This window comes from Oncorhynchus mykiss, chromosome 9, assembly GCF_013265735.2.
Source record: "Oncorhynchus mykiss isolate Arlee chromosome 9, USDA_OmykA_1.1, whole genome shotgun sequence".
Lineage (NCBI taxonomy): Eukaryota > Metazoa > Chordata > Actinopteri > Salmoniformes > Salmonidae > Oncorhynchus > Oncorhynchus mykiss.
Window position 1 is genome coordinate 13,667,904 of NC_048573.1, and position 14,388 is coordinate 13,682,291.

At 37.7% G+C, this 14,388-nt stretch overlaps 1 protein-coding gene across 6 annotated transcripts in view; it reads right to left on the reverse strand.

Moving 5' to 3' along the window:
- Positions 1 to 22: 22 nt before the first annotated feature.
- The window catches only part of LOC110531523 (butyrophilin subfamily 1 member A1), a 45,604-nt gene continuing 31,238 nt past the window's right edge, over positions 23 to 14,388 (reverse strand). Inside the window, exons 1-12 of one of the 6 annotated variants that reach the window (XM_036989174.1) lie at positions 9,350 to 9,432; positions 9,025 to 9,187; positions 6,214 to 6,293; positions 5,431 to 5,769; positions 4,998 to 5,285; positions 4,354 to 4,473; positions 4,125 to 4,151; positions 3,907 to 3,942; positions 3,752 to 3,799; positions 3,630 to 3,656; positions 1,790 to 1,816; positions 23 to 1,407 (exon numbers count right to left, since the gene is read on the reverse strand). In XM_036989174.1, coding sequence (XP_036845069.1) covers positions 602 to 1,407; positions 1,790 to 1,816; positions 3,630 to 3,656; positions 3,752 to 3,799; positions 3,907 to 3,942; positions 4,125 to 4,151; positions 4,354 to 4,473; positions 4,998 to 5,285; positions 5,431 to 5,769; positions 6,214 to 6,286 — 1,791 coding nt within the window. In that variant the 5' untranslated portion in view covers positions 6,287 to 6,293; positions 9,025 to 9,187; positions 9,350 to 9,432 and the 3' untranslated portion in view covers positions 23 to 601. Of the gene's footprint in view, positions 1,408 to 1,789; positions 1,817 to 3,586; positions 3,657 to 3,751; positions 3,800 to 3,906; positions 3,943 to 4,124; positions 4,152 to 4,353; positions 4,474 to 4,619; positions 4,716 to 4,997; positions 5,286 to 5,430; positions 5,770 to 6,213; positions 6,294 to 8,142; positions 8,575 to 9,024; positions 9,188 to 9,349; positions 9,433 to 14,388 lie in introns of those variants that run through there. The other 5 variants (XM_036989171.1, XM_036989177.1, XM_021614738.2 and 2 more) reach the window with 5 other exon arrangements.

Consider the following 14,388-nt stretch of genomic DNA (forward strand, 5'->3'; position numbering starts at 1 on the left):
TACAAGTACTTTTCATGACACATTTTTATTAAAATGCCTTTTATTATTGTCACAAAACTGTTTACATTTTTACAGATTTTGTAAAAATGTGAGTGTAAAGCTTTTAAACAGAATATTACACATAATTACAGTGAGTGAGTCAATTATTCTATAATGTCATATGTATTGTAATTAAAACAACTGTGACTTTACATTTAAATAGATTAACACAGTGTACAAAACATTAAGAACACCTGCTCTTTCCATGACATAGACTGACCAGGTGAATCCAGGTGAAGCTATAATCCCTTGTTGATGTCACCTCATCATACCAGTTTAGATGAAAGCGGGAGACAATGCTTAAAAATCCTTCTTTAACCTAAGACAATTAAGACATGGATTGTGTATGTGTTCCATTCAGATGGTGAATGGGCAAGACAAAAGATTGAGGTGTATTTGAACGGGGTATGGTAGAAGGTACCAGGCGCACCGGCTTGAACTTTTCATGCTAAACAACATTTTAGGATTTACATTTTCATCTTAAATTTAAGTGTCTATAATATACTTTGGGTTCTAAATACCTTTCTGTTTTCACTGACTTTGTCATCTTCCATTATTTACACTAACAGTTCTTGGAGGTTGAGGGTTTGTCTCTTTTTACCACAGGTGAGATTTTGAGTTCCTCTTTACAATCAATCAAAGGACCAAATAATGGATAGAGTTTCTTAGTAAACTTGCCACAGAAGGAGTGTATGTGGCATTTCTTCTCCACGTTGAAAAATGTTATCTGTCCCCCTTCATAGTCCATGAAAACTCCCAGCTTCTCAGGTGTCAGTTCAATGGGAAGGAAAGTGGAAGACGGTTCAACTGTTTTCAGTTCTCCATCTTTGTAACATATGCTCCAGAAGCCAGTATCTGGATACATTTGGATGTTGTCTCTCTTCTCTGTGTCCTGAGCGATCCCAACACTCCACTGGCTCTTCTTCCCCAGGTCAACCTCCCAGTAATGTGTACCTTTGTCATATCCTTCCATTCCCAAGACACATTGATTATATTTAAACTTGTTTTTAGTTCCTTTGCATTTTTCTTCTAAATTCTCAGTGGCCTCGTCTTTGCGTACTTCCTCAACCTTCAGAGTACCTTCGTTGTTTTGTCCTTTTTTCATCATCCAGTTAAATAATCCAGTTTTCTTGTCTTTGTCTTTTCCTGAAACATTTAACATACTATTTTCTGTAGGTTTTCCTCCAAAACGCTCTGTGTCTTCTTCTTTGTGTTCTTCTTTAAACTTCATGCTGCTGCTTCCTTTGCATTTATCTTTGAAATTCTCACAATCCTTTTTTTCTTTTAATTCAACAAATTTGAGACATTTGTTATCATCAGATAAAGATAGTCTGAGATGTGCAGTGTCAGGATCGAATGTCACATCCACTGAAAAAAAATGTCAATGTAATTTTTGTTTCAATGTTAAAAATAATTCTGATATTTTAACACAAGATATAAATCCTATAACATTAGCATATTTCAACATGCTATGTTTGTTCTATAAATGAATTAGCATGACCATTGAAAAAACAATACAATTTAATTGAATTTATGGTAGGCAATGTGATCACGTTAATGTTAAAAAGATAAAATATCAAACATTGTTATTGAATTGAATCTTATTTGTGGTTGGAAATGTGATCACATGTTAAAAATGAAACATACAATGATATAGGCGTGTGTGTGTGTGTGTGTGTGTGTGTGTATATATATTCTATTAGTGCCAAACATCATGACACATAGGAAATATAAAAGTGTTCATAATTACCTGCATGATCAACCATCAAGCTCCAAACTATGTAGGGGACAACAAAAGGAATTGATGTAAGTATACATACAAAAGTATTGGGACAGTGACACATTTTTGGTTGTTTTAGCTCTGTATTCCAACACTTTGGATTTTAAAAGACACAATGAGTATTCGGTTATGAGGGTCATTTTGGAGACAATTTTATTGTAAATAAGAATAGAAAATGTTTCTAAACACTTAGTTTTGGTTGTGTTTCAGATCATTTTGTGCCCAATAGAAATGAATGGCAAATCATGTATTGTGTCATTTTAGAGTCACTTTTATAAGAATACAATTAGAAGTGTATAAAAGCACATTTTATTCTTATTTCTAATAAATGTGACTCCAAAATGACACGATACATTATTTACCATTCATTTCTATTGGGCACAAAATAATCTAAAACACAACCAAAACGAATTGAAAATGTATCCAACAAGTATGTAGATTCACAAGCTTGATGTACTCATTACGTTCTAGGAATATGGCACCAAATACTAAATATTAAACTACTTTATTCATAAGAATCTTTATGGGTGTCAACAATAATTATCAAAAATGTTGACCTCTACCTTTTTGACAAAAAAAAAAAAGGTAAATCACTTGTTCAACAAAATCTATTTCTCTGAGATATTGTATCTGTATAAAATAATATAATTTCAGGATTTTTTAACGTACAACATAGCTCAGTATCTGAATTATTTTTTGAATACAGTTATTATTGCTCATCTTTATCAAGGGTGTCAAAAATTGCAGTCCCCTTTAAGAAGTAATCTTTTCTGCTTATGCATTCTCATTTTGACACCAAACCCACCACTGGTGCACGTGGCCAAAGAGCTCTATTTTTATGTCATCCATAAAATGTAAAAAACTGCAGTTTGCTAAACTACACTGGCATTTGGATTGGAACCAGTGCTTTGTTCAGATTCCATGAAAATAGAGCTATATGGCCACGTACACCTGTGGTGGGTTTGGTGTCGAAAAGAGAATTAATGAGCAGAAAATAACCCCATAACTGCTATAACATATGGTGGATCTTTGATATTATTGGGGTTATTTTGTTCCAATGGTCCTGGGGCCCTTGTTAAGGTGCAACGGCATCATGAACTTTACCAAGTACAATGACATTTTATCAAAAAACCTGGTTTCCTCTGCCAGGAGGCTGACACTTGGCCGCAAGTGAACTTTTCAGCAAGACAATGAACCCAAGCACACGACAATGTCAGTCTCCGGACTTGAAACCCGTTGAAAACCTATGGTTTGAATTGAAGAGGGAAGTCCAGACGAACTATATCAAATATCTGGAAGGTTTCTGTATGGAGATCCCTCCCAATGTGTTTTCCAACTAATCCTCGCAAGGTGAGGTAATGAAATGTATGGAAAACAGGTGAGTCAATCATTTTTACCTCATTTTTATCATCATTTTTACCAATACCTAAAGTTATTGTTAATCAAAATCTGTTTCTCTGTGAAATTAAATAATATATTTCCTTTGAGCATACAATATTACTCAGTATTAGATTTTTTTTATCCAATCATTGTTGCACATCTTTATCAAGGGTGTCAATAATTTCGTACCACATTATATATATGAAAACCAAACTGCACGGATTATAATATAACGACCCTGGGTTTATAAACGAGGACATCTACTCTGCCATATGAGCATGCTTTTGCGACACAGTCGATAGCGCGCCAGACATCGGGCTAGAAGGTTTGAGGGTTCGAGACCTGCTCCCTGCTGTTTCATTACAATATATTTAGATGACAAATTACTTGAAGTTTGTGCAGCATTAATGTGAAAGTAGCCGATAGTTACCAGAGTCTGGGATTGTTTCAGTAATTCCTGTGAAAATACAAAATCATGTTTCTGTATCAATTCACTTTTAATACTTGTGAAAAAAATAATGGTCCATCAACTGTAAAACACATAATACGTACCCATTAACTTATCCTTATAAGTGAGTTCCTCTGTCTTTTTGATGAGCTCTGTAATATACAGTAGAGGAAAGTTGTTATTTTGGTTTGAATTAAAACAGTTTTAAATGATTCATTTTAAGGAAATACTGTATATAGGTAATATAAATATTGCATACCTTGATCCATAGCTTTTAATTTTGCATTCATATCATCTATTGTAAAAAAAAATATATAAATATATATTTGTGAAAGTTCAATATACAGCATATGACTTAATATTTTAATTCCTTTTTGACATTAGTTTTTATTTTATAAAGAATGATACTTGAGATGTTAGTGTTTTTCAAATATGTTACAAAACTCAGTTAATGCATCTTCCAGTATCTGTTCTTACCCAAAGGCTTCAGTGTTTCTCGAACAACTGGAGGTGAATATATAATGTCATCATCATTGCACAAAGTACTTGCACAACAATATTGCATTCCACAATGAAAGTATATAGAATTTAATTCCAATAACATCTGAAATTGCCTACAACAATGTTGTATCACAGAACCTACTAATAAACATGATTGTGTATAATTATAACCTGATATCATATTTAGATAACAAGTGAGATCCACCTCTTCTCTGATGGAATAAGGAGAGCACAGATGCAGTGATACACAGCAGTCCCAAAAACACAGGAATCATAAATGCAGAGATATACACCCTGTCAGGCAGACTGCTCATGTAGAATTCCTCTGTAACACAAGCAGGGTTAAAGATTAGATTTGATTACCATTGCAATACATTAGTCCTGCAAAATGTATGAGGTTCAGCATTCCACATTTTTACAAATGTCACATAATTACACTCAAACCTAATCTTAGTCTTATATAAGATGTACCTTGAGTTGGTAACTTTACACATTATCACCATGATGAACAAACCCTGGACCCTGGACCACTTGTTAAGGGCATTGGTCTACAGCAGGGATGGGCAACTTTGATGGGGGTATAGGCCACAAAAAACAGAACTCAACATTTTGCCATAGGGTGGAGGCAAATGTTAAAAGTTTTTAATGTGATAATTCGGTCAGTAATTCGACCATGCTTACAACAAGTTTAGATAGCTGGCCGCAAGACTAACTTACCAATCAAAATGTTTGCTGACATGGGCTAATTGAGTGACTGCTGATGCACAATCAAATTTAGAAATTACACCTTGTGTATTCTATTATTCTAACTCTCAACAGTAAGTTGAGACCTAAAGTTCCTAAACTCACCAGTCATCTGCAGCGCAGACTCCATCTTGGTTTCCTGGTTCTGTGACATCACTACACAGGTGATCCCTTCCAGTTTGTCCATCCCTATTCTCATGTGACTGGTTATGGAGTACAGGACGCCCCCCTCCTTCTGTTTGGGTCTCTCTGTCTCTGCTGAGGTGATCTCCTTCCCACTGCTGTCTGTCCACAACATGTTAGGCTCTGGGAACCAGTTCTCTGAGCTGCAGCTGAGCTGGATGAACACTCTGTGGTGCTTCCTCATGGAGATCCTGGGGACACTGCCCTGCTCTGTAAAGAAAAAGGTGAAAGAATAGTTTTACCCTATTGTAAAATCTAAAATACTCTACATTCTGTTGATCTGCTTTGATGATTCTGCATTAGACAGGAATGGATTAAAATGATCCTCTGACTGAGTAAGTTCATATTTACGTACGTTTAACCTGTAGCACAACAGGCAGTTCCTGAATCCAGTCCATGTAGCTGGCATGGCATTTGTAGATTCCCCTTTCAGAAGCCATGACATTATTCAGCAGCAGTGATATATTGCCTTTCTCCAACTCCTGAGTGAACACACTCACTCTTCCCTCATAGCCTTTCCCCTCTGTTACCTTTCCACCCAAATACAGGTACAGGGGGCTAGCGAATTCTCCTTCCTTAAACCACCTGATATCCATGTTAACAGCACTGGTTTGAGGAGAGAGATGACAAGGAAGGATGACATCATGACCAGCAGAGGTAACTACAGGGTCAGGAGGGACAACAAGCTGCTTATCTGGAGGGAGAGACGAGAAAGTGTTGCAATATCAGTCTGACGGACAAAAACATAAGAGCGGCTCATATCGGGCAATAACTTATCAAGACATTTACACAAAGTTTGCTTTTAACATAGGTGACTATCAAACTAATGTATACAGCGTACTACTAATACCAAAGAAGTAGACATCTATATTTTTTATCAATAGGCTAACTTATTAGTAAGACCTACTGAATACAACATGATAATAACGTTCAAGAGCATCAAATTGGTGATGCATTTACATATAATAATAAACTGTTGTTTAATAAGATGCAAAGTGATTTGTAGATCACTCTGCAATCGCCGACTGCAATGCAGTCAATCTCAAACAAAACCACTGACACATTTAAATGTGTTTATTATATTTAAGTTGTAGGTAAACGTTTACATGGATAAAACATTGCTTGTAATCTTAATTACCTGCAACAGATGAACAGGCATTAAAGAAGATGAGGAATGTTAACAAACAGACTTGCCGGATCAAAGGTCCCATGATGCACCTGACATGGAACATAAAACCAGGTCCTGTTAATCACATGGTTCATTAAGTCTACAAAAATATATATTAAGCTATTAAAAAGTCAAAAGATACCAATATTTTACTTGGTATCACAAAAAAAGCATTCTGTGGGGAGGATATTTAAAATGAATTGACATCCATGTGTGAAAAGGTTACAGCGTTCTTCTAAAATGTTTTACATTACTTATTTACTCAATCTACACACAATACCCATAATGACAAAGGAAAAACTGTTCTTTAGAATTTTTTGGAAATGTAAAAAAAATAATGGAAATATCACATTTACATAAGTATTCATACCCTTTACTCAGTACTTTGTTGAAGCACCTTTGGCAGCAAATAAATCCTTGAGTCTTCTTGGGTATGACGATACAAGTATGGCACACATTTATTTGGGGAGTTTCTGTCAGGTTTGATTGGAAGCATTGCTACCTGTTGGAATGTGAACCTTTGCCCCAGTCTGAGGTCCTGAGCACTCTGGAGCAGATCTTCATTAAGGATTTATCTGTACTTTGCTCTGTTAATCTTTTCCTCGATCCTGACTAGTCTCCTAGTCCTTGCCACTGAAAAACATCCCCACAGCATGACGCTGCCATCACCATGTTTCCACCAGACGTGACGCTTGGCATTCAGGCCATATTGTCCAATCTTGGTTTCATCAGACCAGAGAACCTTGTTTCTCATGGTCTATGAGTCTTTAGGAGTCTTTTACTGAGGAGTGGCTTCCGTCTGGCCACTCTACCATAAAGGCCTGGTTGGTGGAGTGCTGCAGAGATGGTTGTCCTTCTGGAAGGTTCTCCCATCTCCACAGAAGAACTCTAGAGCTCTGTAAGAGGTTCTTGATCACCTCCCTGACCAAGGCCCTTATCCACCGATGTTTCAGTTTCGCAGGGTGGCCAGCTCTAGGAAGAGTCTTAGTGGTTCCAAACTTCTTCCATTTAAGAATGATGGAGGCCACTGTGTTCTTGGGACATCATGGCATGGTTAATGCTCTGACATGCACTGTTAATTGTGGGACCTTATATAGACAGGTGTGCGTCACGCCCTGACCTGAGTATTCTTTGTTTTCTTTATATATTTTGGTTAGGTCAGGGTGTGACGAGGGTGGTATGTGTGTTTTTGTCTCATCTAGGGTTTTTGTACTGTCTAGGGGTTTTGTAGATGGGGTTGTTTCCATCGAGGTGTTTTTGTAGGTCTATGGTTGCCTAGATTGGTTCTCAATTAGAGGCAGGTGTTTATCGTTGTCTCTGATTGGGAACCATATTTAGGCAGCCATCTTCTTTGGGTATTTCGTGGGTTATTGTCTATGTTATGTTGCACGTTAGCTCAGTGATTCGTTAGCAGTCACTGTAGTCTTATCGTTTTGTTGTTTTGTTTAAGTGTTCTTCCTTCAATAAAGAAGTATGTATTCTAACCACGCTGCGCTTTGGTCTACTCCAGACGACCATAGTGACAGTGTGTGCCTTTCCAAATCATGTCCAGTCAATTGAATTTCTAAAAACCTGTTTTCGTGTTGTCATTATTGGGTATTTGGTGTAGATTGACCTTTTATTCATTTAATCCATTTCAGTATAAGGTATAAACGTAACAAAATGTGGACAAAGTCAAGGGGTCTTGTAATATAGACACAAGGAGTCAGAAAGTAAATGCAGTTAGTGAGTTCACTAATAATGTACATCGCGCGATACAACGCAAGAGAAGCGTCTGACATAGAAACAAATACACTACCACCCGATGACTGATAACAAAAGAGTGCTTTATAATGGGTAAGTAATCAAGGGTGTGATGAAGTCCAGGTGTGAGTGATGATTAGACGCCGGTGTGCATACTGATGGTTGCCAGGTGTGTGTAAAGATGTGTTGGCAGGACCGGTGGTTAGTAGACCGGCAACGTTGTGCGCCGGAGAGGTGGAGCGGGAGTGGGAGTTGACGTGACAGGTCTGAGTACTTTCTGAATGCACTGTATATCCATTATAGTCTAGCTGGTGGTGGTAATGCAACATATATTGGATGCCAACCACCGTTAAACCTCACCAAAGAAGAAGAAGCAATGTATTACAGACCAAAACAAGGATGTGGTGAATACAAAAATGGTTGAATGTATTAGAAGGTATAAAAATACCTTTTGAGCAGATGACAAGATTACCATCTCTAAATCTATTATTTCCATATCTACAATATTTTTGTATTTATTTGTGTTGTAGAATGCTGTATATGCATTGTTTAGCTGAGGTGGAATGTTTGTATCCTGTATATTTGACTGTGATATGTGGTTAAGATGATTGCACTTACTGTAAGTCACTCTGGGTAAGAGCATCTGCTAAATGACTAAAATGTCAAATCTAAATGTTTTACATACAGTACAGATCTCATATTACTCTATTGAATACTATTTATTTATGATGTCACAAATGTATAATTTGTTCCCTGAGAGTGAGGAGGATATATAGCATTTTGTACCAATTTTAAAAAAATGATTATTTGACTCTGGAATGTAACCCATCAAGTGATAGATTTTAAACACATGTATGTCTGTCATTGAACAACTCCAGGGCATGACTAAATAGTGAAAAAACACCACAAATCAATCTCTCACATCAATTTCTTGAAACAATAAACGCGAATTTACTATCATTTCTGAAAATGGATATATAGCATTATGGAATGAAACTCATCATATGCATTTATAAATGAATGGATAGAAATTGTTACCTGAACACGGCCACAGCAAGTTTAAAATGGAGAGTCTGTTGAAGATAAGTTAAACTCTTTCCTTTTCTCCGTAGAACATTTTATTGCAAAGATTAATGTTTAACCATCAATAGACTTTGGATATCCGTGAGCAATAAATGTGTCTGGAGCTTCCAACGTTGAGCTGAAATGGGGAATCATAGAAAACAACAAGGTTAAATCGAATCCAACAAAAGTGTGAAATGGTTTGAAGAAACTAAGGTTCAAGCAGATGGGTTTTAAAGTTAGAATGTCTTTATTTACTCTGCATAGACCATAATAAACACCAACTTGTATATTAAGTTACCTTTCGCATAACTTAACTTCCAAATATGTGGTTTAGAGGCTCCCTCTGGAGGAGTCTGAAGAGTGAAGGTGAGTGCAGTCATGACTAAACAGATCTAAACAGATTTGCATAGTGCCACTGTAATGGGGAAAGTACCCAAAGTCACCAGTAAAAACTTGAATAAAAGTTGAAAAGTTTGTTGTAAATATACTTCAGTATCTAAAGTAAATGTAATTTCTAAATTATACTTCCTTATCAAAAGTAAATGTAATTGGTAAATTATATTTTAGAATCAAAAGTAAAATAATTAATCATTACAAATTCCTTATATTAAGCAAACCAGACAGCACCATTTTTTATTTTATTACATTTCCGGATATCCAGTGGCATCCTTCAACACTCAGACATCATTTACACACAAAGCATGTCTTTTGTGAATCTTCCAGATCAGAGGCAGTAGGGATGACCAGGGATGTTCTCTTGATAAGCGTGTGAATTAGACCAGTTTCCTGGTCCTCCTGTCCTGCTAAGCATTCAAAATGTAACAAGTACTTTTGGATGCCAGGTAAAATGTATGGAGTAAAAAGTACATAATTTTCCTCAGGAAAGTAATGAAGTAAAAGTTGTCAAAAATAGCAATAGTAAAGTACAGATACCCACAAAAACTACTTAAGTAGTACTTTCAAGTATTTTTACACCACTGGGTACTTTATAGGTAAGAGAGAGGAGGTCAAAGGCCTATCCAATTTGCTCCATTAATTACCCCTATGTAATGAGTAACCTAGCCTGTAGTCTGGTATCCCAGAGATCTCATACTATACTCATATTCTAGAATGAACGGCCAAGAGGCTCCCTCTGGAGGCTGATTCAGTCTAAAGACTAAGTTACACATTAACCCTGATATTTGGCATTACAGTCAAGTAGTTCAGTGTAAATGAGATCACTGAGGTTGATTCTTGTTGACATTTTTTTTATGTTAGATTCTAGTCTCAGTAGGTAGCACCAAGGTTTTGGTTTCAGGTCCACATTCAAACACAAAAGTGTACAAAAGATGATAAAACAAGATTACAACAAATGACTGTTAATCACCATGTTACTCATACTGTTAATAAGTAACTTCTGAGTCTGAGTAATATTCCTTGTCTCTAACAAGAATAGGATTCTCGTATCAGGACAACTGAGTTACATCCTTATGCAAAATTAAACCAAATACTAATTTCAAATCTCATGTCTATTCTACATCAATAAAATAAGTGTTTTCATCAGGCAATCTTATGAGGTGGGGTTGACGGGGAGACCCTGTGATATAATAGACAGCCAAGAGGTAAATTGTATTTTGTTAAAAAGAAAGGACTAATCTTTTTGCTAATGCAATTCACAGCCAAAATAATACAAAAATATTTCTGTAAACTCTACAAAGTTGTGTTCTCTGAGTAGGCTGATACCCCATGTCATGAGTGCACAATCTCTAGCTTAGACTGTACAGTCCAAGATGTATGTTGAATACGCATAATAGGCTTTATAGTCAAAGTCCTGCAATAAGAGCTAAGATGCTAATATTTGTGTAAACTCTACAAGGTTGTGTTCTGCGAGTGTCACTGAGTAGACTGATACCAGGTGCTTAATGTGTAAATCGGGAGATGCCGGAACATATAGTGAGCATGAGAGGTTGGGGGGGTTATCCGGGCTGGAACACGTTGAGAAAAAAAGTGTCAAACACAACATAGCAGCCAAGTAGCCTACTATCTATGGTGGTGAAAAGGACAGCACTCTCGCTAATTCATTTCAAGCATTTTAGACGTCACTGCAGTATCCCCACATACTTGAGTAGAGCTACAGGGTTTACACATGTCGGAATTTCCTAAAGCCTAATTTTCTAGACATCAATGTACAGCAACATTTTTAGATGACACTGCAGAACACTGCAGAACATATCAAATCAAATCACATTTATTTATATAGCCCTTCTTACGTCAGCTGATATCTCAAAGTGCTGTACAGAAACCCAGTCTAAAACCCAAAACAGCAAGCAATGCAGGTGTAGAAGCACAGTGGCCAGGAAAAACTCCCTAGAAAGGCCAAAACCTAGGAAGAAACCTAGAGAGGAACCAGGCTATTAGGGCTGGCCAATCCTGTTCTGGCTGTGCTGGGTGGAGATTATAACAGAACATGGCCAAGATGTTCAAATGTTTATAAATTACCAAAATGGTCAAATAATAATAATCACAGTAGTTGTTGAGGGTGCAGCAAGTCAGCACCTCAGGCGTATATGTCAGTAGGCTTTTCATAGTTGATCATTAAGAGTATTTCTACCGCTCCAGCTGTCTCTAGAGAGTTGAAAACAGCAGGTCTGGGACAGGTAGCACGTCCGGTGAACAGGTCAGGGTTCCCTATCCGCAGGCAGAACAGTTGGAACTGGAGCAGCAGCACGGCCAGGTGGACTAGGGACCTCAAGGAGTCATCATGCCAGGTAGTCCTGAGGCATGGTCCTAGGGCTCAGGTCCTCCGAAAGAGAAAAAGATAGAGAGAGCCTACTTAAATTCACACAGGACACCGGATAAGACAGGAGAAGTACTCCAGATATAACAAACTGACCCTAGCCCCCCGACACAAACTACTGCAGCATAAATACTGGAGGCTGAGACAGGAGGGGTCAGGAGACACTGTGGCCCCATCCGATGATACCCCCGGACAGGGCCAAACAGGAAGGATATAACCTCACCCACTTTGCCAAAGCACAGCCCCCACACCACTAGAGGGATATCTTCAACCACCAATTTACCATCCTGAGACAGGGCCGAGAATAGCCCACAAAGATCTCCGCCACGGCACCACCCAAGGGGGGCGCCAACCCAGACAGGAAGATGACGTCAGTGACTTAACCCACTCAAGTGATGCACCCCTCCTAGGGACGGCATGAAAGAGCACCAGTAAGCCAGTGACTCAGCCCCTGTAATAGGGTTAGAGGCAGAGAATCCCAGTGGAGAGAGGGGAACCGGCAAGGCAGAGACAGCAAGGGCGGTTCGTTGCTCCAGAGCCTTTTCGTTCACCTACACACTCCTGGGCCAGACTACCGTCAATCATATGACCCACTAAAGAGATTAGTCTTCAGTAAAGACTTAAAGGTTGGGACCGAGTCTGAGTCTCTCACATGGGTAGGCAGACCATTCCATAAAAATGGAGCTCTATAGGAGAAGGCCCAGCTGTTTGCTTAGAAATTCTAGGGACAATTAGGAGGCCAGCGTCTTGTGACCGTAGCGTACGTCTAGGTATGTACGGCAGGACCAAATCAGAGAGATAGGTAGGAGCAAGCCTATGTAATGCTTTGTAGGTTAGCAGTAAAACCTTGAAATCAGCCCTTGCCTTAACAGGAAGCCAGTGTAGGGAGGCTAGCACTGGAGTAATATGATCAAATGTTTTGGTTCTAGTCAGGATTCTAGCAACTGAAGTTTATTTGTTTATCTGGGTAGCTGGAAAGTAGAACATTGCAGTAGTCTAACATAGAAGTAGCAAAAAAGCATGGATTCATTTTCTGCATAATTTTTGGACAGAAAGTTTCTGATTTTTGCAATGTTACGTAGATGGAAAAAATCGGTCCTCGAAACAGTATTGATATGTTAAAAGAGAGATCAAGGTCCAGGTAAAAATCAGTTTTTCTGCCACTGAACAAGGCAGTTAACCCACTGTTCCTAGGACATCATTGAAAATAAGAATTTGTTCTTAACTGACTTGGCTAGTTTACATGAGGGTAAAAAAACAAACATTTTATACATAAATTATTTCAGTAGTTTGTGTGTGACGTTAAACAAGCGTTTATTTGTGAAAAATACAAGATGTTATTTGGTATCTGGATGTAGTACATTATCGACCCTGTGTTTGATCTATTGATGACTAGGATTGAGAGAAACAACTACCTTCTACTGGTTGTATGTAGTTGTTTTGACACATTTGATAATCATCCATCACATTAAAAATACTATCTTGGTCATTGTGAAGATAATAATCTTTACAATGACCAAGAATGAAAGCTAGTTGGCCAGAGACTTGACACAATATATTGACCCATATTTTTATTAGAGATATTTCTACCGACATGCTAGTTCAAACAGTCTGTGCCTGTACATATCTAGCATTTAATAAACCCCTCAAGCTCTGAGAACTATCACAGGCCACACTAAACCAAAATAATCAATAAAGGAACAGGAAATGTGTATCTTATCTACAGATGACAATGTACTGTAACGACCCTGTGTTTATAAGCGTGGAAATCGACTCTACCGCTTGAACATGCTTTTGCTGCACAGTAGATAGCGCTCCGGACTTCGGGCTCGAAGGTCGAGGGTTCGAGACCTGCTCCCTGCTGTTTCATTACAGTACATTCCAAATTCTGCTTGCATAAATTAAATACATATATTTTTTAAATTATTTAACAGGTTTTGCAAGAGGAAGAATAATTTAAAATGACAACTCTTACATTTCTGACAATAGAAAGCATTACTGAACACTAATTACTTCTCCTTGAGTGATTAGCGTACTTCCATGTTAACAGACATATGAAATAAGCAAAGACGAAATGTTGGACATTTACGTGATTGTGTTACTTTGCCAGTCAGAGTGTACTGCATCTGTTTGGCCATAAGGCCATACACATGGTATTAAATGTTGAACAGATTTCTTCATTTGTTTATTAAGTGAGGCAAGCAACAGAAAAATAAATAAATAAAGTAGATCATCTTGTTGCTATAGCAACCCTAGTTCAACACTTAACAACACCTAGTGATTTTATGCTCTTGGGGAGGTTAAAAGAGGCATAGTTCAGCCAAAATCAAAGTGGAAGTTGTATCTCTTTAGTGGAAGCTTGAAGGCATAATTTTTTGCTATAATAATGCACTTTTTCAGCATAACTTTTCAGTATCTGCGATTTTTATGTAATTAAATTATTTGTTAAATGTGAAGAGGGCCATTGTTAAACATTTAATTACAGTTGTATGGCCAATCCTGTTTTAACGTGTACTGCTGAAAGAAACCTCTAGATGGAGCCTCTGAACCTTTGAGCGTCA